This window comes from Haliotis asinina, chromosome 9 (assembly GCF_037392515.1).
Source record: "Haliotis asinina isolate JCU_RB_2024 chromosome 9, JCU_Hal_asi_v2, whole genome shotgun sequence".
Classification (NCBI taxonomy): Eukaryota; Metazoa; Mollusca; class Gastropoda; order Lepetellida; family Haliotidae; genus Haliotis; species Haliotis asinina.
In genome coordinates, this window is record NC_090288.1 from 32,936,677 (window position 1) to 32,964,663 (window position 27,987).

At 38.6% G+C, this 27,987-nt stretch overlaps 1 protein-coding gene across 1 annotated transcript; it reads right to left on the reverse strand.

The window, feature by feature from the left end:
• On the reverse strand, positions 1–27,731 carry LOC137296837 (deleted in malignant brain tumors 1 protein-like). Its single transcript, XM_067828704.1, has 17 exons — positions 27,517–27,731; positions 25,780–25,864; positions 23,179–23,309; positions 21,315–21,485; positions 20,836–20,917; positions 17,903–18,021; positions 17,315–17,461; positions 16,086–16,164; positions 15,482–15,591; positions 13,872–14,036; positions 11,843–11,921; positions 9,682–9,791; positions 8,581–8,751; positions 6,845–6,953; positions 4,949–5,070; positions 4,325–4,483; positions 1–3,309 (listed from the first exon to the last, which is right to left on the reverse strand). Exons 1-17 carry the CDS (start codon positions 27,611–27,613, stop codon positions 2,900–2,902), a joined length of 2,346 nt encoding a protein of 781 aa, XP_067684805.1. The 5' UTR covers positions 27,614–27,731; the 3' UTR covers positions 1–2,899.
• Positions 27,732–27,987: the final 256 nt, after the last annotated feature.

Genomic DNA, 27,987 nt, shown 5'->3' on the forward strand with positions numbered 1-27,987 from the left:
TCAACACAAACTGAATATATTTACAAAAGGGTTTTATGAAGTGTACAGATTATGGATTGATAAATGTCAACATTTCACATACATTTGCTGAGGTAATATACATTAAGTTACACTTGCACTACAGATTTTGCTTTGACAATGACTTCTCAAGACTATGGAAGGCTTTTGCTGCTTCTTTTACTGAAATTGTACGCTGGTTTATTTATGTTCTGGTAAAACACTTGAAGACAATGACAAGCTCGAACACATAACATGAAATCAATGGTATCAGTTCACTTGAGGTACGTTTCAGTTCCAATGTTGGACAGAGAACGGGCTGCCAAGTGTAGAACCATTCATCATCCTGGTGGTTTTGTTGTGTGACACCCCACTCAGAAATATTCCAGCTATATGGTATGTAAATAAACAAGTTTGGACCACATAATTGAGTGATAAACAGCATGAGCAATTGGGATGCGATGACAAGTCAGTGAGCCTGATCACCTGCTCCCGTTAGTTGCCTGTTATGACAAGTATGGGTTACTGATGATCAGTTGTAACCCGGGTCTTCACAGGTCTCATGTCTGAAATCTGTTGAATCTATACATAGGCACAATGATAGTCTGTCATACAGACTCTGACACAAATATATCCAAGAAAGTCAGTGCAAGTTGACAATAAGTCTGAAAATGAAGGAAATCTCTGGGCTTCTTTTCATTTTTATCCTTTTTTTCCTTCTGTAAAATATGTTCATTTCAGAGATTAAATGTTAGCTCGAGCACAATGAGTAACAGGATGTTCCCAGCATGCAGAACACTTACTTCAAATCTATGGTAGAACATCCATGACACACAGGGTTTTTCAGTTTGGCTTTGTTTGTTGTTTAATGAAAGACCAGCTGATCCCGTTAGTCGCCTCTTACGACAAACTTGGGTTACAGAAGACTAATTCTACCCCAGATCTCCAAGGGTTCCATAACACACAAACCTTTTTCAAAATGCAGAATATAGTTCATGGCAAGCGCCTTTGAAATAATAAATACAGGTTATGAATAAAAAGTTCTTCAGTTGATGAAATATATCTGTATTGCACTATGTCACACTTTGTCACATATTATTTGCTGTACAGAACACATGCAGTCATTCACTTGTTTCACACAGAAATTATGCTACATCCATTAAAGCTGCAATACAGTTTGTTTGCTCTCTGCAATATTCCAGCTACATGACAACAGTCTGTATGTAAATGAATCTGGACTAGATAATTCAGTGATTGACTACATGAGCATCAATCTACACAATTAGGACACAATGACACATGTCGGTCATGGCAGTGTGACCACCCAATTCTGCTAGTCACTTCTTACATCACGTTAGTTGCTGACAACCAATTCTAGCCCGTACTGTCATGGTCAGAGACTGTTATAAATAAAAGAGTAAGTTTAAGACAGTAAAAAACACCATAGAAAGAAGACATGCTACCTGAGTATAAGAAATTTATATTACGTATAAAATGAGTATAAACACTTAACTTAAAATCCTGAGTTTACTTTAACCGTGAAGTATATTGTGTCCAGCACTTTAGCACCCCCATACAAACAGTGTTGATATAATAGAAGTCATCCTGAACAAGAAGGTTCATGTGCGTCACACTACATTCAGATAATGGTGTTGATGAATGAGTAACCTCCTGATCAGGCTACAGTAATTTACCTTTGTTATCCCTGTCTCCTTTACCCCCAAAATATATATTTTCTGTTCAGAAATGTATTTACCTAAAAAGCTAAGTAATAATGTATCTTCAAAAGGGTGTACAAAAGTTTTGTAGAGATAAATATGTCGATGGCAAATGTAAAATAAATGCATTTGTATAGAGATTCAAGGTTAATTGCATTGTACTCATATTAACATAGGGCGGTACCCACAACCACCTTACTCAGAGTGCAGGTATAACAACTGTTTATACACAATACAGCTTGTCAAGTACTCCAGAAACCAAAGTTTATAATTAGATCTGTCATCTGACAACAATTTTATTATGCTTGAGATTTTCAGCCTGCTCTTTTGTACAACCTGAGATGACACTTGTGCAGAAGATTCTGTTGTCGACAATGACTTCTCAAGACTATGGAAGGCTCTTGCCGCTTCTTTTACTGAAATTGTATGCTGGTTTATTAATGTTCTGGTAAAACACTTGAAGACAATGACAAGCTCGAACACATAAAATGTAATCAATGGTATCAGTTCACTTGAGGTACGTTTCATCTCCAATGTTAGCCAGAGAACATGGTAAAGTAAATAAAATAAATTTGCAGATCTTGTTTCACAACAGTTTCTATAGTGTTACCTGAATATATCTCGGTCATTGGGGTGGCCTAATGGCTAAGGCACATGCTGAAAACCCAGGTTTGATTCCCCACATGGGTACAATGCCTGAAGACCATTTCTGGTGTATCCTGCCATAATATTGCTGGAATAGTCCGAAAAGCTCTGAAAACCAGTCCCTCACTCAACCTTGGTTCAAGGATGCATTATGCTTGTTCACTCACTCAAACACCCACCCACCCACTCACTCACTCACTCACTTCCTTGTTCAACCGCCCACCTGCTTGCCCGCTCTCCCTCACACCTACCCACACACTTACTCATTCTGGGTCAAGGATGCATTATGCTTGTTCACTCACTCACTCACTCAAACACCTATACACCCACTCACTCACTTGTTCACCCACCCACACACTCTCACCCATCCACTCACTCTGGGTCAAGGATGTGTAAGCAACATTTCAAGTTAGTGTGAAAGAAATACACATGCAATTAGCGAACCTTGAGAAATATTTGCTTGTTCCTAACAAGCCAAGGCTCATACGGTAATCAAAGTGCATAATTGTTATAAGAAACTATCCTCAAATTCTTGTTTCTTATGCCTTCTCAATCATTCTAAGGGCATCTTCATAACTTGGAGGTGGAGCCTCTGGCAGTGTTTGAGGAACGTCAGGGACAGATGGTGAGTTGAGATTTGTGGACTCCGGTGGTGGCGGTGGTGATGGTGGTGGCGGTGGTGATGGTGGTGGTGGTGGTGCACTTGGAAGCATGGGATTTGTGGGAGAGTTGGTTTGGAGAAACGGCGCATAAGCGTCCCTCCCTTGGGAGTCTGGAAGTTGAGATGCTTGCATAGTCGGTGGTTGTGACGTACGATTAAAGTGTCCTTTTGAGCAGTAGACTATGACAATGAGTACAAGCACCAGGCCAGTGACTGCACACACTATGGCAACTATTGGTGTATTTGATGAAGTACTAGTAACTGTCTCTTCATAATTGCCACCTGAAACTGATTACAATATCATCTATTAATTGATGATAAATTCTGTAACATTATCAGCTGAAACTGGAAGGAGCTGACTGTCACAAAGGTTTGGTACATCACATCAAAGTTGGTTTCCAAGGCCAATGTTGGTGTAACATTCATACACTGTGGGTCATTCTCATGAAATATGAAATTTATTTTGCAAGTATATTGTTACATAACACTTATTAAATGATACTTATGAGAATAAACTTTTCTCCCAATCAGTAATACCATGTGTCAATTCAAATAGTGCCAAACTCAACACAAAATACTTTAGGAAATAGGAAAAAAATCCCTGTTTTTTCACTATTACTATCTGTTCTTAAAAAATACAAATAGCAAATGCCGAAATATCCCACATCGGCTTAACTGGGCATTCAGCATGATGTGTAATGGGATCTCCAAAAAAGCATGTTCACAATCAGGAAAAACTTATGAAAAAAATTCTGAACAGCTGAAAGGGATGGTCAGGTGTGAGAGGAAAGGTGGAGATGGCACAGTACAGATTAATGAATCAAAAAGTTTGATGGCACTTGTGTGCATGCTTCTCGAATACCTGGCTGTCCCTCTCTCTGCACTCCTCAACTGTGTCAATATTTTAATTGTGGTTAACTTTTTCACTTCTTTAACAAAAATTCTGCAAACACCTCACAGAATTGGTCTGATGTGAGAATATTATGAAGTCCATCATGTTTCTTAGGAAATCCCTTCTTCATCTCTAAAGGCACATTCACTTCCAAATTCCTGCAGTTCAGTATTTGACAGGGTCAAAGAGATGTTTCTTGTCGCAAACCCTCTCACTGATAGCTTTTGTCATGTCATGAAAAAACAGTGATTCTTAGATTAGATTTTGTCCACTTTCCATCTGCACAAGTAAACAGATCTCTCAACCATTTTTATGAAAAAGAACATCTGCCTCCCATTAAAACATAAACAGTGGGCAGACTTTCACAAACAAAACTTTCATCGATGAATCTGTTAATGAATATGTACTTACAGGCTTCAGTGATCACATAGGCTATCTTGAATCCCCTTCCTATTCCCTCCTCATTGCTGGAGAACAGAACTGTTGCATATTCACCAGAACTGATGAATGATGACGTCATACTGTTGCACAAAATCATGTCTGGTTTTTTGGTAAAGTCCCACACTCTACCTGAAATGACATTGGAAAGGCTGAAAACTTTGTCCCACTGTTGAAAAGACAAGGAAAGGTTCTTTGTGAGAGATTAGGTATGTATAAAACTTTAACACATATTTAGTGGCATAAAAATATTTCATGTGTTCTGGGCATGCTTTTCAAAATTGAGTTGGTGCGTAAAACTTTTCAATTCTCCTGTAATAAAACAAATTAATGTGTTGAGAACCAATACTTGAGCAATTTGAGGTTATTGTTATATATTTGAAACCCACCAGACTGTGTGCATAATTCTGAGGTTATTGTAAAACATCTGAAACCTATGGGACTGTGTGCATAATTTTGAGGTCATTGTAAAACATCTGAAACCTATGGGACTGTGTGCATAATTTTGAGGTCATTGTAAAACATCTGAAACCTATTTGACTGTGTGCATAATTTTGAGGTCATTGTTATATATTTGAAACCTATGAGGCTGCTCACCATCATATATACTGACACTGTCGTAACAATCTGGCGTTGAGTGAAGATCCATTTCCACCATTCTGATGTTCATTTTGTTGACATAATGGTCACTCTGTATTATCCACACACATTTTATTCGACTGCAACATAAAGTGACATTAAAATTGTATTAAAGTCAGATATTTTACTCCAAAACCTCCTGGTTAATCAAAGAAGAATATTAACATTATTTAATTTTTGATTTAGGGAAAAAACATCCTAAAAAAAGACCTTCCATTATTAAAAAAATCACAAAAAGTTTGTAAAATCACAATAAAAATGTGTAAAATACCCTTGAATTTCCTCCTATTATGGACACACTCAACACCTGATGAGCAGAGGTGGGTATCTTTGGTTATACTTGACAACTTGCTACGACAATGCATTCTGTAGCAATAACAAATGTTTCTGTTGTCATTTTTCACCTGTACCAATCAGGGGTTCCATTTTTTTTTTAAAAGTGACTTGCCACAGGGGAATGTTATAGCTTCATTATGAGCAGATATGAAATGAAGTCCAATTTTATTTGCAGTTTAAAACCACAATTGGAAAATAACTAGTACTCTACGGACAAGTAAGATACCATTATTTGATTGCCCAAAATGAAAACTGACTTGTCCTGGGCGTCCGGCGATGGGATTTTTTAACCCCTGCCAATATGAGCTCATTTTACATCATGCGAAAGAGACTTCCACTGAAGATGAAAAAGAAGAATCCCTTGAATCAGTGAAACCATTTTATTTAATTCATTTATTTGGTATTTTGGCCAAGTGGCTGAAAGTGATCATTACAACATAGCTGTGAAATGTGACAGAATGAACACATGTACATCTTCATGAAAAGGAAAACACACACTTCAGGAAATTTCAACAGAAGTTATGGATTGGATATTTTTTGTACTGAGAACAGATAGACTTTTGTAATGGTTACGATGTAAATATTTTGTTCGGAGATCGGTGCATTCTGTAAGAACTCCTAGATTACAATTTGTGCAGATAGGAATATTTGCATTAGAACACATTTTTGGTTTAAATAGATTAACTTTAATCATATGCAATGCACTACGTAATTTATAGAATTCACGAATCAAGGTCTTATCACTCAGTGCTGTAAGGTATAGTTCAGGATGTAATAATGGTTTAATAATCGATTAATTCTTAAAAATGTGGATGTACAAAGTGAGTCATGCCAGACCTGGGAATATACTACATCTCATGGGACTCTGTGTTAAAGTACTGACAAACATTTGTATTTTGTGCATTTTGTGCTATCTAAACATCTGAAAAACAGTTGATTCAATATTGCCTTATTTGAATCATTGATACATACTTGACAACATTTAGAAATAATTTGAAGCAATCTAGGTCATACCTTTTCTTTGCATTCACAATACCTACTTGTCCTACTGTAGGCACATTTGATGTCACCAGTGGAAAGGTCATGTGATTTCCACAGGAATATGTATAATGGTCGAAACTCAGATAACAGAAACTGTTTTTGCGAATAAAACATAAACATACACATTTCTGAACTGAAAATTTGGGTATATGTTTCTGACGACTTTATCTTTCACAGAGAAAATAATTGAAATTCTCTTGTATTCTTGTTGGTTGGTTGTTGTTGCTAAACACTACACACATCAAGCAGCAGTCTGTAAATAATCAAATCCAGAACAAAAAAAAAATCCAGTGACCAAAATCATGAGCATCAATCTTCACAATTGGGACATCACGACATGTGTCAACCAAGTCAGCAAGCCTGACCACGTGATCCTGTTTGTCGCCTTTCATGACAAGCATGGGTTGTTGAAGACTAATTTTAATCCAGATTTTCATTTTTCTTAAGTACTGTTACTCAGGAACATATGGCACTCACTCTGGGTAGAATTCTGGGTAGCCAGGAGATGTCAGTGTTTTCTCATTGGATGTAGCTGTCAGATATGCTTTAGCAGAGCCTCCGTTGTCGAACCGATTTCTGACACAAGCTGTTACCCCCAAAGGAAAAACATATCACTCATTTGCCAAATCACTGCTAGATTTTCTAAATGACAACAGACAAGAATATTTATCTAGCCTCATGTAAGAATGTCGAGTTCTGATTGGTCCATGTGACTCTGACAAAATACCATGTACATCCATCACGATCAGCCAGTGGGAGTATAAAAGTCGTACACTCCCGCTTCAAAAGTCATATCACCCCGCTATGCCTCGGTGACGACGCGCAGTGAGAAAATCGTGCATCGACAAGCCTTTAGTAATGTGCGGTGCATTGAGGTCAAACGATCAGCTGGTGTCAACATAACAGCAAGTTGATTCGATGCGTGTTGTTTTGTTTTGATTTAGTGAAAACATTCAGCTAGATAAATGCATTATCACATCATGTCTCAGGAAATACGGGGTTTTATGTCCCTCGTAAGGTTGTATTCCCCGAGCCTTACTTGGACTGATAAAACCCTGTATTTCCCTCAACACGTTGTGATAACTTATAATGTAGTGTGAGAGTATTGTTTTAAGCCGCTTTTAGTGATATTACAGCAATATCTTGGCATGAATACTGGAAATGTGCTTTACACATTGTACCCATGTTGGGAATCGAACCTTTGGCCTATGTAAACTTTTACTTCTAGGCTACACCATCGACCCTGAAATATATGTAAGTCAACATAACTATGATTGTGTTGTGGTTATATCTACTTTAGGCTTTAGGTACACTTAATGATTCTGACAAACTCCAGGGTGTAGAAAATATTCTATCTTGCCTCACACATAAATGTCATCTTCCAATTGGCTCAACACTCTTCTATAATTTTCAATGTATCCAGCTTACAAGCGAGTGACATTTTCTATATACCCTGCTGGGAATGCCAAACTCATTCAGTACTTCATGGTAGAAAATCTTTATCTCAAATAACATTGAATCACACATGATGTATAGAAATTATTGATATTTTGGAAATGCAAATCAAAGGAAGGGCGATAACTCTAAATCTGTTTTTCTTGTCAGCAAAATCTAGTGATGGTTACAAAAAGATTTGCACCAGTGCTTCAAACAATTCAAAATTAACATTGATGTGTTCAGTGAGATAGATACAGTGTTCACTGGTCCCTTGCGACCTTGGGTTGATTTACTTTCAGGCTTAGGTAACATAAACAAACATCAAGAGTACATCAGCCCATGGTCCCCTTTAGACCTATGAACAGCTTGAAGTAATTTACACTTTGTAAATAACCAAAAACATGTAGCCACTTTATGTCAACAGATACATTCGGTTCTAGGTAACTGCTTTCTTAGTTTATTGCCTAATAGTGCACTCAGCAATATTCCAGATAGTTCTGGAGTCTGGACCAGACAATCCAGTGATCAACATTATAAGCATCGACCTCCGCAATTGGGATACAACAACATGCATCATGAGACTGACCAACTGATCATGTTATTCACTTTATACGACAAGCTTGGGCCACTGAAGACTCAAGATCGGGTGGTCAGGCTCGCTGACTTGATTGACACGTGTCATTGATTCCCATTTGCGCAGATCGATGCTCCTCCTGTTGATCACAGGACTGTCTGGTCCCGACTGATCCCTGATAACATGAACAACAGAACTCTACCTCTGTTAGCAACTCCTTTGTACTTAATGGTGAAGGCCACTGGCTCTGCTGGCTGACCCTGGCTATTCAGCTTGATGGCCATATATCTGCCAGTGCTCATGTACGTGTAATTTTTCCCTTTGCCACATATGTTCCATGAAGCATCATCACTGGACAGATCTGTATTTTCATCTGTAAAGCATAAGTAAAGCAACAAGAATTTGACATTATTACTTTTTAGTCATAGATAAAGAGATTATATTCCTGTAGCTGCAAATGGAAAGCACTAGTTGAAAATTGTATACATAAGAATAGAAAACTTTGGTTAGCTGATCCTGAATATATGAAAAAAATACAAAAAAAGCTAACATAAGAAATCCTTTTTGGAGAGACATCATCTCTGCATGGGGATCACATTTACAAAAGCAATACAAGACACTAAATTCCAGTGATATATAAAGCCAAACTATTTGTTGTAATTATAAACTGGACAAAATAAGATAGGGATATTGGTATTTTTATGATTGATATTTCATCAGTGTGTCAATGAATAAACATATCATTATTCATAATGTAATTACATATATCCCTAATTACTTTTGTCCAGCATATCTTTAGTATAGGTAACGAGTCCTATGGTTAATGAAAGACCCCAGACTTCTGTAATGCTAATGCCCTGAAAAACAGTGTTAACCTTATATTACCAAGAGCATGCAAATATCTGCCTGTGCAATATGGGCAGCCCCAAATGTATATTCTTTGAACTATACATCCTGTACACTAATAAATGTCTGCATTATGTCAAATATAAACCTTCAATATGGCCAACAGAAATGACACTAATGTCAAAAGCAAAGGAAAACAGTGACAAAAATATCTCTTGCAATCCCTCTTTCAGAGGTTTAGCCTTGTGGTCCTAAACTGACAAATGGCAAACTATGAAACAGTACATTTTCATCTTACTTAACCACACTGAAGCAAACAACAGATTTATCCAGCAAATCCTGCTCAAGAACATGAGAACTTTATCCTATACGCCATGCTGAAAACACAATAGATTTTCTCCTACACCCTTCTAACACACGTGTTGTTTTATCTGATACTGAATGTAAGATTGCTCACCATCGTACACTGTTATCACACTTCTATCACAGTCAACTGCAAGTCTTGTGATGAATAACAGCACTTTATGGTTTCCCCTGGCTGTGACGTGCCACACACATGTAATTGCACTGATGAAATTCAAAAAGAAACATTGGTTTTAGTTCTCTGAATTGTGTATCTTCAGACATAAGTGACAGTGAATTGGGATTCTGGGAATTAGGCAGCAGGGTATACGGAAGCTGGGAATTAGACAAGAGGGAATTGGAAAGCTGGGAACTCAATGTCAGGGGATTGGGAAGGTGTGAACTCCACATGAGGGGATTGGGAAGGTGTGAACTCCACATCAGGGGATTGGGAAGGTGGGAACTCCACATCAGGGGATTGGGAAGGTACGAACATGACATCAGGTGATTGGAAGGGTGGGAACTCGTCATCACGGAATTGGAAAAATGGGAACTCCACATCAGGAGATTGGGAAGGTGTGAACATGACATCAGGTGATTGGAAGGATGGGAACACATCACGGAATTGGAAAAATGGGAACTCCACATCAGGAGATTGGGAAGGTGTGAACATGACATCAGGTGATTGGAAGGATGGGAACACATCACGGAATTGGAAAAATGGGAACTCCACATCAGGAGATTGGGAAGGTGTGAACATGACATCAGGTGATTGGAAGGGTGGGAACTCGTCATCACGGAATTGGAAAAATGGGAACTCCACATCAGGAGATTGGGAAGGTGTGAACATGACATCAGGTGATTGGAAGGATGGGAACACATCACGGAATTGGAAAAATGGGAACTCCACATCAGGAGATTGGGAAGGTGCGAACATGACATCATGTGATTGGAAGGATGGGAACACATCACGGAATTGGAAAAATGGGAACTCCACATCAGGAGATTGGGAAGGTGCGAACATGACATCAGGTGATTGGAAGGGTGGGAACTCGTCATCACGGAATTGGAAAAATGGGAACTCCACATCAGGAGATTGGGAAGGTGTGAACATGACATCAGGTGATTGGAAGGATGGGAACACATCACGGAATTGGAAAAATGGGAACTCCACATCAGGAGATTGGGAAGGTGCGAACATGACATCAGGTGATTGGAAGGGTGGGAACTTGTCATCAAGTAACAATATACCACCTGCAGCAACGATTCCAAGCCACTGGAAGCACAGCAAAATGTGCTCGCACCTGAAAAACACCTCTGACAATGTTGAGGCAAAATCAGCAGTTGGTCCGTCATAACCTGCAAAATAGTTTCGCCTGGGCTACGGAAACTGCATGGACAACCATTGGCAATCACCAGAGACCAATCAGCGATGACACTTGGCGATTTGAGGCACAGAAATGTCAGATGCTGCAGGCCTTACCAGAGTCCAATCCTAACTGATCAACATCATTGTGCTCATCTCCAGTGGGCCACACATCTTCGGAATTGGCGTCAAAGGGGATGTCCAACTGTAGTCCTCTCTGACAAAAGCAGGTATTGCGCCTTGACTACTGATGGCAGAGTGAGAGTATGGCAACGACACAGGAAGCATTTTGCAGATTATATTCCAGAATACTGGTCCTGGTAGAGGAAATGGTGTAAAATCTGCCTGCTACATTGATCAAGTGCTAAGACCCTTTGTCATGCCACATTGTGGACATCATGAAAGTCATGTCTTCCAGTAGGACAACATGTGCCCATATCGCCAGAGCAACTAGAGACTTTCTCCATCAACACAGCATACAAACTCATCAATAGCCTGCCCTCAGTCCAGACTTAAACCTGACAGAACATTTGTGGGATGAGATTCAGAGGAGGTTCCATGATGTGTGACCATGGCTGACAACTGCAGCTGAACTCTCTTTGGGCGCAAGTTCCTTTGGTCTTCATCATCCATCGCATCCACTCCATATACAGATGATGTCAACGCTCAAGGAGGCCATACGCGTTATTGACTTTCAAACTGCACTGTCACGCCACCTGTTGTCATTTTGACTTCTAATTGTCTGAAATTTGTCTTAAACATTGATGATCAAACATGTCAATTTTGAAATCTTTCTGACAATTATTATGCTATATGCATGTCTTTAAATTAAACTGATTACCAATTTCAAAACGGGAGTGACGTTTTCTTTGTCATTTAGTATATAACTGATGTAGTAGTTCATACATACTGATTGATTGGGTGCGATTTTCTAAATTGGACAGTCCTTTCAAGACCAGATTCTGCTATGAGGCCTGCTCCACATATGGCTGGAAGAGAGAAACTGAGAGTTATCCAGGCATTTCATGTTTTCACAGAATGGAGAGTTTCATATTGAAGGTTTCATACTTCAGCATGTACCCACATCTTGACAGTGACAAATTCCAAAAATATCAATAGGTTAATCTGACCATGGACAGTTAGCTCTTCCTGGGATGGGTGATGACTTGGGTGGAAAACAGTTTCACATATTGCTACATGATTTTTAGTTTGTCAGCATTTTTCAGCGGCCTGTATTTACTTCAAATTTATGGCTACTGAGTATTTAGCTCAAGTTTTGCGTTGGTTGTTAAACGTCACACTCAGCAATATTCCACTGGTCTGTCAAAAACTGAGTCTGGACCAGACGATCCAGTGTTCTATACATATTTAATAAAGTCAGTGAGCAGGACCACCTGACCCCATAGGTTGCCTCTTACGACAAACGACAAACATGGGTTGTTGAAGACCAATTCTTACCCAGATCTTCACGGCTTGAGAATGGGGACACAAGATATTTTCTTCAAATATTATGTCGATGAAGAAAATTGAACCTAGAGGATTTTGGTGTGATGTGTGAACTGACAGAATCATTTGTTAGTCAACACTGAAAGTTTTAATGACATACTGTATTGTTAAACTATTGAAAATAAAAAGCACTGTTTCTTGTTCTTCCGACTCCAGACACGAGAAGGTCCTTGGGAAGAATAGGCCTTCAGCAACCCATGTTTGCCATAAAAGGTGACTGTGCTTGTCGTAAGAAGCGACTAACGGGATCGGGTGGTCAAGCTCGCTGACTTGGTTGACGGATCACTGGATTATTTACAGACACATAGATGGAATATTGCTGAGTAAACTAAAAACTAAAACTAAACTCACTCACTCTTCTCACTCACTCACTCATTCCAATGAAAATGACCTACAACAAAGTTTTCAGCCTCTCTGGAGAGCTTGCCCAAACACACCCCTGCCTCATTTCTTCCTTTGAACATGTTCTCAGTTCTGAAATAAGCCGCAGTAGCAAGAGCTACTTGAAAGTGATGCACTCAAAGTCTGTGTCCTCATCAGATTAGTCAACTGAGGTAAGGTGCATCACCTTGGCTGAGTTGTCTGAAAGAGGTGACGTGGAGGGCGAGCTGGCAAAAGCGCCAGACAAGTGATCCAGTGAGAGTTAGGTGTTGAGATCGAGCCAAGATCGAGATCATTGCAGGTACAGCAACGGGCAGTAAACTTGGACAAAGTACTGTAACTATGTGTCTCATTCCACCCAGCTGTGAAATGGTACCTCGATAGGTTGAGACCACTACAAATAACTTGGTGCACCTAGACGCAGTAAGCGTTGTATACTCCCCAGGGAGTAGAGACTGATAATATGATGGGCTGTTGATATTGACATCCAATGATCGAGGGAAATGTATGTCAGCACCTTGAGCAAGCACTAGCTATCTGAATATGTGTGCTATATAAATATCCAGTGATAAAAAATAATGATCAAACATAGGATTGTTGAACCAAGACATCGATGATAAGTGACTGATCAGTGAATTACCTCAGCCCTGCCACTAGTTCATCATGAAGAAGCACTGTATAATCCTGAAGGGATGCATTTATCAAAATTTATAGCTATCTTCTGCTATTTCTGCTATCACAGCTGACCACGTGATAACCCTGGTCAGATCATTTGCTCTCAGTGAACTTCCAGTCACGCCTTACGTCAGCAGCTGTGTTCTGGCAATGTGTTCAAAGAGACTAAAAACTTTGTTTCAGATTGGTTCTACGCTACTGTCGAAAGAAAAAGAGGAAGTGCATACCATTAGACAGGATCTGTTTCAAAATAAGTGATATTGAGGAGACATCTTGCTGTGTGTTTAGTTCTGGTAAACTGTACGAAAAATCCTACAGATTCCCTGTCACTGAAGTGAGGGTCACCTAGAATGATTAGAAGGAAGATAGAACTGTACCTTTGTCATCAACCCCTTTGTACTTGATTAAAAATGACACTGGTTGTGCTGGCTGACCCTGGCTATTCAGCTTGATGGACATATGTCTGCCAGTGCTCACATAAGTGTAATTGTTCCCCTTGCCACAAACGTCCCACGAGACTTCATCATTGGACAAACTTTCTCCTACAACATATAAAAAAAGTAGCATGAATTTGCAGCCTTTGGACCTCTGTGAATAGTATGCCATCAACATCATACATGTCCTTTACTCAGGAAAGAACATGCAAAAATGTTTCTGTACAATATGTACAGTTGAATACATGGTTTGAACTATATATTATGTACATTAATAGGTGAGTTGAGTTGAGTTGAGTTGAGTTGAGTTGAGTTGAGTTGAGTTGAGTTGAGTTGAGTTGAGGTGAGGTGAGGTGAGGTGAGGTGAGGTGAGGTGAGGTGAGGTGAGGTGAGGTGAAATGGGTTTTAATGTCACTAATATGACAATGTACTTGCAGGTGTATGTGGTTGCTGTAGTGCTAGCTCACTGAGATACCACACGACAGTTAACCATGAATACCCTACACATTATTCTGACTCCGAGCCAACAAGTCCTTGTTGTACCCATTAATGCTGAGTACGAGGCAGGGACCAACAAGTACCATATTTAAACGCCTTTTGGTATGACACAGCTAGGGATTGAATCCACAACCAGCTGCTCTCCGGGCTTGTACATCAATAAATGTCTGCAACACAACAGCTTTACCATACAGTCCTTGATCAACAACACAACAGCTTTACCCTACAATCCTTGATCAACAACACAGGCAGCTTTATCATACAACCTCTGCTCAACAACACAACAGCTTCACCCTACAATCCCTGATCAACATCACAAAAGCTTTGCCCTACAATCCCTTATCAACAACAGAACAGCTTTATCCTACAGTCCCTCAGCAACAACACAACAGTTTTACCCTACCATCCCTGATCAACAACACTACAGCTTCATCCTAATATTTCTTTAAAATTCCATACACCCTGCAGTCACCCATTTGACACAAAAGGAACTGCATTTCAAAAACTTATCTTCTTAGGGACTGGTCAATTACCCATAGGGGTGGGTGTGCTGGTTGCACTGGATCACATTTTGCAGACAAATAGTATTCAAGATAAATTATATGGCCTATATTTTAAAAAATATTTTGATAACAAGTGGTGTCTCTGTTTTGCTTGATTCTCCTTCATCTTCACTGGAAGTTTGCCATACAAGATGTATTGATACAGTATAACATCCACTTCAGAAATGACACTCCAAGCATCTTTGATTGCTTCATAATCCATGGATACTGATAAGTTGTGAGATAAAATCAAAGAGGAAGATATCAGCAACAGGCGTCATATCAGTATGACGTTAGGCTACATCATGTCACCCAATCTGCTCATTAACTGTCATGTGTTTCTGTTATAGGCGGAAATATGAGTATGTTGTCTGTTTTTCTATTGAGATTTATAAACTTTACGTGCAATTTTTATCACAGAAGATGACATTTACATGCCTGTACCCTTTAAAAATTTTGTTTTCAGCAGTATTCTTCTCTAATTTATCTCATAATGGACGTAAGACTGCTCACCATCGTACACTGTAACCAAACTTCTATCGCAGTCAACCACAAGTCTTGTAATGGACACCTGCACTTTATAGTCTCCCTTGGCCGTGATGTGCCACACGCATGTAATCTGACTGTTGAAATTCAATAAGAAACACTGGTTTCAGTTGTCTGCACTGAAATTTACCGATGTAAAACGTGTAGCATAAAACATGGGAATCTGGTGCAAAGGAGCTGGACTCAGTGAATTTAGTTTTACATCACTTTTAGCAATATTCCAGCAACATCATGGCTGGAGTCACCTGAAATGGGCTTCACACATTGCACCTATATGGAGTATAGAACCCAGGTCTAGCAAATGACAAGCGAATGCTTTAACCACTAGGCTACCACCTCACCACTAAGCAGCTGGAGAAATAGCACTTTTCATACATGCAGTAAGAAGCAACATGAAAAATAAAATCACTGGTTGAAAATGGATTGGATAACGATTTATCGAAAAAATATTTAGAAAAAACTATATATTCTAAAATTTACAATATAGTAATAAGAATGATACTTTATTACCCTGATGGGAATTTGTTTTACCCAGGTCATTGACACGACAAGTGATATGGTTTATACATACTGATTGATTGGGTAAGATTTTCCAAAGTGGAACGTCCCTTCTTCATCAGTTCCTGCTGTAAGGTCCTCACCACACATAGCTGGAAGAAACCAACTGATGGTCACACAAGAGGTCACTCTTTCACAGAATGAAGACTTTCACAATGAATAAGGCTGCATAAAAAACATTAAATGTTTCTCGGGCACATTTTTTTCAAAAGTCACGAGGATGGTAGGACTTTAATTTTTGGGATACAAAAAAAAGTGACGAGGCAGGAACACACTTTTCTTATTTTTCTCTCAGAAATACGGCTTGGGAAGTTTAGTTCGTGTTAATGAGTTGTAGATTCAGTCACACTCGTTCTTAAAGACACTCATTCTCACAGTGGACAAACGGATGATCAGGATGCGGCCAAGTCAAAATTATATTTTTTAAATGGCAATAAAAGTTTTTTACATGCACAAAAAAAAGCAACGCAACGATGCCTAAGAAGCATTTCACCTTTTTTGTTTAGCCTAACTTCTTTGAGTTGCACGCATGGATGTGCAATCAGAACAAACTTATGTCGTGTTAAACAACAAACAACAAAGAAACAACCATGAAGAGTTTATCCTACTGTTGTTTCTTTAGATAAGTATGGAAAGGCAGCTATGCATGTTTGTGGGCTCAACATATTTTCAGTTATGAAAGTCTGGATTGTGGTGAAAATATAATTAATCTGTTTATGATGCGTTTGTAAATGTATATATTGCAGCAGTATCATTGTCCCATTATTGTCTATGAACATTATATTCTAAGTCCCTGAGGAGTATATAAACCAGCTGTATCTCATCCTACCAGGTACCCATGAACTGCTGGACGAACAGGAATATATCATGGAAACATATTTTTTTGTCCTGAGCAGGCACCATAGATAACCTACATTTCAAACCAACCTGGTTTAGTATTGATCCTAAGTAACCCATGTGTGCCATAAGTAATGACTCGCGGGATCAGGCGGTCAGACCCACTGACTTGGTTGACACATTTCATCATATCACAACTGTGTTCATGATGTTGATCACTGGATTGTCTGGTCTAGACTCAATTATTCACAGACAGCCATATAACTGGAATGTTGACATGTGCAGCATAAACTAAATTCACACACTCATTCACTCACCTATATTTCAATTACATCAATGAAGGCACAATGATGACATACATTCTTGGCTCCAGTTACAAATAGTAATAATTAAGGTAAGTATTACCGTCTTTGTATTGTGCTTTGAATCCAAAATGGACTATCGAGTTGTCATTGCTGACAAACACTATATACAGGCTTTCCATCAGGCTGCGGAATGTTGGCTTGTCAAAATGGCACACTTTTCCTAAGAACGGACTATGTTCTGAATCTCCTACAGATAGAAGAAAGAGGAAACAGGATTTGTAGTCATCCATACATATCCAACAACAAATATACTTCATACAGCCCATGCAAGTCTAGAATATGTGGCAAAGCTAGGTTACCACAGATTCAGGGTCTGTACAAATCTGCTATACAAATAAAAATCTTGGTTAGAACCGGTCTTCAGCCAAACCATGCTGGTGATATAAAAGGACTAACATCATCGGGTGGCTTGCAGACTTGGTTGACACATGTCACTGTATCCCAATTGCATAGATCAATGATCATACTGTTGATCACTGGATTGTCTGGTCACTGGATTATTTACAGTTTAATTACAGATTTCCTTGCTGTCACATAGCTGGAATATTGCTGAGTGCAGTGTTAAACAACAAATAAACAATAGTCTGAATAGCTCCTGCAGACTGATTGAGGAAACCAGGCTACGTACCATCATAAACTAGGATATATTCTTCAGTGCAGTTATAGCTAATATCAGTATGTGTGAAGTTCAAGACAGGATGTTTGTTTGGCGTCCCAGTCCTTATAAGATATGAGCACCTCTGAAAACTAATACAGAAAAGTAAACCATTATCAGAAAGTATCACCATGGAAATGGTCAAATGTAATCAAAATGTGGAACCAAAGGTAAGCATTTTCAGAATGTATTTAGGAATCATAAAGTCAAAAATCAAAAAGTTAATTGGAAATTTAAACATCATCAGAAAATGTAATAGAAACACAAAAGCAAAGCTAAAATGAGTAATTGAAGTGAAATAATCAAGAAGTACACTTGATGATAACCGCCTAGGATAAACTTGACAATAACTAACTGGGATATGCTTGAAGATAAGACTAAATAAAAACAGTGAAATGTTTCCCGGGCATAGGCGCATCAGTTATATTTGTGCACATAACAATTTTTAATACCATTTAAAAGAAATAGGTTTGACTTGACTTTGACTTGACTTGTCATGATCATCAATTTGTCTACTATAAGAGTGATTGTCTATAAGAATGAGTGTGACTGAATCTATAACTCATTAACACATGCTAAACTTTCCCAAGCTGTATTTCTAAGAGAGAAAATAAAACTGTGTTCCACTGGCATCTTTTTTCTATAAAAAATTAAAAAAAGAGGTCCTACCGCCCTCAGTTTAAAAAAATAAGTGTCTGAGAATCATTTGAATTTTTTATGCAGTCAAACTACCTGATGATACCTGCATGGAATAAACTTGACAATAACTACCTGGGATGTACTTGATGATAACTACCATCAGGGATGTACTTGACGATAACTACCTGGGATGTACTTGATGATAACTACCATCAGGGATGTACTTGACGATAACTACCTGGGATGTACTTGATGATAACTACCATCAGGGATGTACTTGACGATAACTACCTGGGATGTACTTGATGATAACTACCATCAGGGATGTACTTGACGATAACTACCTGGGATGTACTTGATGATAACTACCATCAGGGATGTACTTGACGATAACTACCTGGGATGTACTTGATGATAACTACCATCAGGGATGTACTTGACGATAACTACCTGGGATGTACTTGATGATAACTACCATCAGGGATGTACTTGACGATAACTACCTGGGATGTACTTGATGATAACTACCATCAGGGATGTACTTGACGATAACTACCTGGGATGTACTTGATGATAACTACCATCAGGGATGTACTTGACGATAACTACCTGGGATGTACTTGATGATAACTACCATCAGGGATGTACTTGACGATAACTACCTGGGATGTACTTGATGATAACTACCATCAGGGATGTACTTGACGATAACTACCTGGGATGTACTTGATGATAACTACCATCAGGGATGTACTTGACGATAACTACCTGGGATGTACTTGATGATAACTACCATCAGGGATGTACTTGACGATAACTACCTGGGATGTACTTGATGATAACTACCATCAGGGATGTACTTGACGATAACTACCTGGGATGTACTTGATGATAACTACCATCAGGGATGTACTTGACGATAACTACCTGGGATGTACTTGATGATAACTACCATCAGGGATGTACTTGACGATAACTACCTGGGATGTACTTGATGATAACTACCATCAGGGATGTACTTGACGATAACTACCTGGGATGTACTTGATGATAACTACCATCAGGGATGTACTTGACGATAACTACCTGGGATGTACTTGATGATAACTACCATCAGGGATGTACTTGACGATAACTACCTGGGATGTACTTGATGATAACTACCATCAGGGATGTACTTGACGATAACTACCTGGGATGTACTTGATGATAACTACCATCAGGGATGTACTTGACGATAACTACCTGGGATGTACTTGATGATAACTACCATCAGGGATGTACTTGACGATAACTACCTGGGATGTACTTGATGATAACTACCATCAGGGATGTACTTGACGATAACTACCTGGTATATACTTGATGATAACTATCTGGGATAAACTTGATGTAAATGATAGTACTGATGAATTTTACTTTAAACACACACACACACACACAAAAATATGACTGCGAATCTTTGTAATTTTACATTGCAAATTGAACATTTAAATCTCAGAATTGTATTTAACTTAAGACAAAAGTTGTATAATAAACAATCATAGTTTCAAATCACTTTATTTGTTTGTGTTACAAGGGGGTGTGCACATTAAATGAAACACCAAGAACAAGTGGAGTTGGTCTAACTGAACTCTCATCATGTACCGCAGATGCATTTGTTTTCATTGTTCCAACTACTGTGATTAACCCCTTGTAATACAAACCAATAGAAACTACCTGGGATATGATATGCTTGATGATAATTACGTGGGATATACTTGATGATAACTAACTGGGATATGCTTAATGAAAACTATCAGGATAAGCTTGATGATAACTATCTCTGATATACGCGATGACAATCATTTGCAATGTACTTGGTGATAACTACCTGGGATATACTTGATGATAACTACATGGAATATATGTGATGACAACCATTTGGGATATACTTGATGTTAACTAAACGGGATAAACTTGAAGATAACTATCTGGGATGACGATAACTACCTGGGATATACTTGATGATAACTATCTGGGATGTACTGGAAAATAACTACCTGGCATATACTTGATGATAAATATCTGGGATGTACTTGATGATAACTATCTGGGATGTACTTGATGATAACTACCTGGCATATACTTGATGATAACTATTTGGGATGTACTTGATGATAACTACATGAGATAAACTTGACAGTAACTGTCTGGTGTATATTTGATGATAACTACGTGGGGAATATGTGATGACAACAACCTGGTATATGTTTGATAATAGTTACCTGGGATATGGTCGAGGGTACAAGTTTGATTTCAAGATTTGAAATTTCTCGTCATTTGAATCCAGTTCCTTATGGCAATTACCTGGCAGAAGAGACACATATGTTAGAGTGAATATGTTAATACAACAATTAATAAACATTAATCATTATGTCAAAAATGTAAACATAACTGACATATTTGTTAGTGTCCTTAATATCAGGCAGTTGCACAAAAATCAGTAAGATAAGTAAGATAAGTCAATTAATCATCTGGTACATCACCAGCTGATCTAACTCTCAATCATCTGGAACACCATCTGAATGTCTTGACTTACTCTCTATCATCTGGAAGACCATCTTGAAGACTTGACATACTCTCAAGTCAACTGGAAGACCATTATAAAGACTTGACATACTCTCTAGTCACCTGGAAGACCATCTTAAAGACTTGACATACTCTCAAGTCACCTGGAAGAACATATTTTAAAGACTTGACTTACTCTCAACCATCTGGAAGACCATCTTGAAGCCTTTTCTTTCCTGTATTGAACTAGGACTGGACCTGTACACAACCACGATGTTTGGGATGAAGAACTCATATGTTCTGTTCTGAATCCTGCCACACAAAACTGCTAGCGTTGTCTTCTTTAAAGTCTTTTTTGAAGGGGGAGCTGTAGGACAATTCATTCCTTATTAGAGCAAGATATAAGGGAAATAATGATGTGAATGCTGCCTAGACAGAAACATTGTTTTTGAAGGGTTCACAAGTCCCATTTCTGCAGGCCCAGAGTAAGTAGATTTGCTGTAACTCTGGTTGATGGGAAAGCAGATATGTTGCTGCCTATGCCAGTACCAAATTACTTACATCCAAATGACTTCTTGCCCGCAGAGCTACCTGCACTGCAATGGTACAATTCAAGGGCTACCTACTTCTCAGTGGGAACCCTGCATTTCCTTAACTTTCCAGTACTATAATACAATAGCTTAAGTTGAATCAGTTGCCACAAATATTGGTACAAAAAGTGGTACAAGTACTTGCCACAATGGTGCTACTTATCGGAACCAGGCAGTGACAGTTGCCACTTTGGCCATATGCTATCAGGATATCTGCTGCAGGTCAGAAACGTGTGTTTGTTGCTAATTGAATTTGACAGTCTGGTAGTTTCCATGCAGCAATAGCTTGCTCATAAATATGTAGGCTAATAGAACCAGGCAGAGGCAGAGGCAACAGAGTAGATGCCTAGGCAACAATATCTTTTGCCTGAAACTTGCAGCTGAGGAACTACACTCCTTCAACGATAGTAATCTGCTGTAATACTGCATTGTTCTGATGGACATAGGCACCCAAGGATTGGTAACCCATCCCTCACATCTGGCAGATGGCACGAGTATCTCTATCATGTTAAATTTAGTCTAAGCTATGAATCAACAAGCGAAGTGAGACAGCAGCACTCTGTTGTATTTGTCAGGTGGGCAGACTAAATAGCACATGTCGCTATGCGTAATAGAGCACATTAACACATTAAGTACATAATTTACCATAAGTATTGTTTATCATTCTATTTATAGCTTTCAGACATGTTTTAGTAGACACAAGCATTGCTGAAAGTAAGTAATTACAGGAATGTCGCAAGAGTTTTTCACACAATGAACTAGTTGACACATTCTCTCATTAAGGAATTTGACTGAGAAAGATATGACCGATGTTTCTAAACACCTATTCTGTACTGACAAACATCCCCTCTATATTGAACAGAGGTGATCGAAACCACTGAGTATAGGAGTATAAAATATAAACATGTCTAAATTCCAAATCTTTACAAATAGAATTCAGCTAATGACCTGATGAGTTCATGTTACAATAAATTTGATGTTTGATTACCATGGTAACTGTTATCAATTCCTGCTTGTCTGTGATTACCGCCATGTTGTAAAGCCAAAGAAAGATTGGCATCGAGGCACAATTTGTCTCTGACAAGGTCTTTGCACTATAGTGACAATATGTACATCGATGCCAGGTTTTTTCGCATTGCATGTCCCTGTGAATGTTTTGACATTCTGGCATAGCTACGGTGCATTTGGTGCTCTAATTTCTCTAAATGTTTACATAAGAAATGTTCAAACCCTAATGTCCTCTTTCTGGGTGGTTCCCCAAAATTTAAAAACAAATCGAATGTTGTCATACTAAATATACTACCAATAAAACACATTTGGTACCCCATGAAATAGTGGAATAACTGTAACTACAAACGAAACTTATTATTGAAGTTCTTCAAATGAAACAAATATCACAGAATGATAAATAAACACCTTATAAGATCAGCAGACTGTATGTTTCTTTGAACATATCTTCAAAAGACTCACATGCATACACAGTGACAGATTCCAGATAACATTTGCTGGTCTCTTTGATGTCCACATCAAATTGTAGTTGGATGGATTTGTTTTGCTGGAACATGGTGCTGGCATCCAACTCCCATCTGCATTCTCCATTCCTGCAACATGGATAGCATGTGACAAAACATCACATACCTCACTATCTCAGGGGAAGTGATTAGGCTGTGTATTGGCAACAAAATTGTATTACAATATATTGCGATATAAGTGTCCGTATTGTGATACGCATTGCGATATATTGGGACTTATAGAGTTTGACAGTGAGTGGCACTAATTGTGCATGTCGATCCTATTTTCTATATAAGTCCCTAAACATATGTGTTATGTTCTGATAACAGCAATCTCAAACTTAGGTTGCAGAGTAATTGATACTATTTTCCTTGTTATACAATTTATAGTATTACAGTATGCAGTTTTGTTATTGAATAACAAAGGAAAACATCTGTTGTGAATAAAATATGCGTAGATGTCAACTGAAACCATAAAGATTATCACAAAAAATTCATATATGTTTTTGGCTCAATATACTGGTTCTCAGAAAAAAATATTGCAATATGTATCATTTAAAAAGTGTATTGCAATATATCGGTATACAGCTAATACTGTGCACCCCTAGAAATGATACACCAGTGCATAGTGAGTCTTCAGGCGATACACGGAAGATACTAGAAAAAGGTTCGTGTAATACTATTTTTATTAAATGAGTTAATGATTTGATACTGAATCTTTCATGCAATTAATAAAAACGGTATTTCACAGAAGTGAGTTTAGTATTCTGTTTATTACTCTCCAACATAATGTTACGAGCGTGTACTTTTTGTAAATTGTATTACTAATTAAGTAATAATTATTATTGAGTCACAACGTTTAGTGTTTTGGGTGATGATTGTGATGGGTCACATTTCGTATCAGAAATGTTCACTACTTTTAGTATTTTGGCAGCAGGCTTTCATGTTTATGTTTTGATTATTTGTGCATACTTCCAGGAGACTGCTACAAGATTCCACGTTGATGGCAATGGTCGTATGTGCTCCAACTTTCAGGAAATGTTGACCTTATATATAAAGAGTTGTCAGACACGGATACATAGATTAACTGAAGTAAAATCATCAATCAACGTCAACCCTTGACCCTCGGAACCACTGCCTGCCCGCTTGCTGTATGGCTTTCTGCATAACTGTTTCTTACTCTCACATCAAGACTTTGGTAAGTTGACATTACATTTGTGACCCATTACTTTAGAATTGATTCAGTTGTATTGTACATGAAACCTCAATTGTGAATCTCTGTATCTTGCTTTCTGTTCATACAAAATTATTGAAAATTTCAAACTTCTCGTTGTTATTTATTTTGCTGGTTCTGAGGGGATTTCTTACACCTTTTGTCACAGTCATTTTAACCGTAATAATATATTGATAGAAACTGAAACTGCCTATAGCATGATGAATCTCAGATTTCTATGAGTCAAGCAAGGTCTAGTACCACTGCAGCATTAACACTGTGACGTCATAACTGTGAACCATTAAGACATCATACATGGAGCAGTTTTGCCCTTGTGTAATATTGCCATAAAAATATTACACTGCAGTGTCTTCCACGGGCGAGTAATAAACTTCTTTCTGTATCATGATACGCCTGCTAAAATGATTTCAACTCCCTTAATGGCACTCACCAGTAAAATTTCATCATTTCAAAATGAATTGTATTAATCGTTTGAACAGCTACTAACGATACTAGTGACAAACTTACTTCAATGGGTATCTTATGGCAAATATTTATAGACAAGATGTGTCTTTTCCATTTGATGTATGTGTACTGCCATACGTATCATATCGTGACCATTGTATCATGATACATATCATATTCTGATGTTGATGCATTATATCACTCTACATCTGTCTAGACTCATGCAGCATTAGACTTATGATTCAACCAAACCTTAGTCACAGAAAACATTTCGTTTGAATCACAGCAACAAGTATCTCCACTAAAGCTGAACCCAGAGTGAGTGAGTGAGTGAGTGAGTGAGTGAGTGAGTGAGTGAGTGAGTGAGTGAGTGAGTGAGTGAGTGAGTGAGTGAGTGAGTGAGTGAGTGAGTGTACTTCTACTCTGTTTTAACAATATTCCAGCGATATCATGGCTGGGACACCAGAAATAGGATTCACACATTGCAGCCATTTGAGGAGCCAAACTCGGGTCTTCGCTGTGAAAACCAAAAGCTTTCACCACTATGCTACTCAAATGCCCCCAGACCTAGTAAGAACATGATGGAAATCTAGACTAGCTTCATTTAGAGTGTGTGTACTACAGTAAGGGTTGAGTGGAGGGTACAAAGATAGTGTCACAGACTACCTTTTACTTAAGCGTGACCAGATGTTCGCGAGCACAACAATACATGAAAATCTTTGCCATCATTCAAACCTATGTGGAACTGGAACATAACAGTAACTACATGTACTACATAAATTCCATTTAGGAAATAAAACCTGGGCCTTCAGAATAGTTTGTAGCTTAGACTAACCAACCATACTTTGGGCCATACCAACATGACATGTAAAACTCTCTTACTGTTCATTTCCAGTGAGATATGATTCTGATCGCACTGCATAGCTTAAAGTGTCGTACACTCGCAACTGTTTCACACACTCAGCATCTGTCAAATATAAAAAATAAAAATAGTAATACAATCATGACAAGAAACATTCTGTATGTATGTACATTTCAAGTGAGTGGGTGGGTGGGTGAGTGAGTGAGTGAGTGAGTGAGTGAGTGAGTGAGTGAGTGAGTGAGTGAGTGAGTGAGTGAGTGAGTGAGTGAGTGAGTGAGTGAGTGAGTGAGTGAGTGAGTGAGTGAGTGAGTGAGTGAGTGAGTGAGTGTATTTGTCCAATGCCACTCTCAGGACCAATCGACAAGCATGGGTTGCTGAAGACTAACTCAGGTCTTCACGGGCCAATGACAGCAAGCAAACATTGCAGTCTGGGATAGGCAAAGCCAAGTCAATGCTGCCTATGAGCGATTGAGTTTAGTTTTACACCACACTCAGCAATATTCCAGCTATATGGCGGCGGTCTGTAAATAATCAAGTCTGGACCAAACAATCCAGTGATTAACAACATGAGCATCAATCTGCATAATTGGGAACCGATGACGTGTCAACGAAGTCAGTGAGCCTGACCACCCGATCCTGTTAGTCGCCTCTTACGACAAGCATAGTCACCTCTTGTGGCAAGCATGGGTACTGAAGGCCTATTCTAGCCCAGACCTTCACAGTTCTGTACATTTCAAGTAGTGTCACAGAAAAAGTGCTGGACTTGTTGCAGACTTACAAGTTATCAGTTTATTGAATAAATATAAGATAGATAATTCTGTATTGCCAATGAGGGAATTTGTCTTACATCTGAATGAGCTTAAATATGTGCATGTTAAATAAATACATAAAAAAACAAGGAAAAAAACAAAAAACAAAATAAACTCCCATGATCATAATTATCTACAACTGTAAAAGAGCAGAAGGGAGAAAATTAACATTAATGGTCCAAAAGGCATTTCATAACCCTTGGTTCTTCACAACCAGTGGGTAAAATATCACAGCATTCACATAAAACATAAGAGGGATCAGTAATAAGTTTTGGAGCAAAATTTAGAGCCTTTTTCTCGATTCTCTCCCCTTGTTTTATTATCTAGTTCATTTGTTTTTGTTTTTATTACTGAGTGAAAGTATTGAACAGAATCAACAATAATCATGTATGGTTCAAATATTTTCTATCATTACTGAAAATCCCCAATGTCACTGGTATTAACTGAATCATATTTAGTGCTACCTAGTGCTACCTAAACAACATTCGTAGCTGCAGCAGCACAAACAGAGGCAGCTGAACTATCAGAGATGTTTTGTAAGGCAGTATTTGGCCTGATCATTGATGTTCCATATCTTACAGTTCAAAGTATGTTATAGGTCAGTTTTTTTCAAAATGCTACCGAGAGTCTGGAATGAGATAAAACCCAAAGCAAAGTGAAGGGATCATATGGTACTCAACTTCTTTTGATACAAGTAAGTAAAATAAAATCGTGTCTGGGCTTACTATTTCACAGGGATGTTATGCAGACTAACACCGCCGTGAGGAATGTTTTGAGGACACATGCACTGTACTGTTCTGTACTGTACTGTACCGTACTGTACTGGCATCTGTACTGCACAGCCGTGAGGGTGCGTTTTGAACTATTTACATCCACAAGTTGTAATTATCTAAATACGTTCAGAAGCGCAGCTTTTGTGTGATTGGATGGCGATGTGCCATTGCCTACCTCTCGACTGCCCCACAACTTGAAAACAAACGAAAGTGAAAGCGATTAAAACTGCCCAAAGATGCAGTTGCTCTTCGAACAATCTTCTTGCTATCATTCTTCGCTTAGACGAAATGAGAAGGTTGAGCCTTCAGTGTCTGAATATAGACAGTCATGGAGATCCGTGAACGTTTAGTCCCGTGCTCTGTCAAGCTAACACAGGTGTTGGGCTAAACAATGCCCCGTGGAATTTGAGCATCAGGCGTTTTCTTCGCTGTCACAAATCGTATCGGAAGATGGTAAACGTATATTTTTATGCCAAAATCTTTCCGGCCAGGGGTCAACATGCTCTTTCAAAAACGTTACATCACATTTTACTAGCGGGTGGGATAGCCAACTGGTTAAGCGTCCGCTCGTCACACTGAAAACCTTGATTCGATTCACAATGTGTGAAGTCCATCCCTGGTGTGTTAATTCTCCTCTGTGATATTG

Excerpts from the sequence above, each read along its gene's own strand:
- LOC137296837 (XM_067828704.1), bottom strand. The coding sequence starts at position 27,613 with ATGATAGCAAGAAGATTGTTCGAAGAGCAACTGCATCTTTGGGCAGTT. Across the intron at positions 21,486-23,178 it reads ATCTGTCACTGTGTATGCAT|CTCCCCCTTCAAAAAAGACT; the intron begins GTGAGTCTTTTG and ends ATTGTCCTACAG. Across the intron at positions 9,792-11,842 it reads AAATCGCACCCAATCAATCA|TGCAATTACATGTGTGTGGC; the intron begins GTATGTATGAAC and ends GAATTTCATCAG.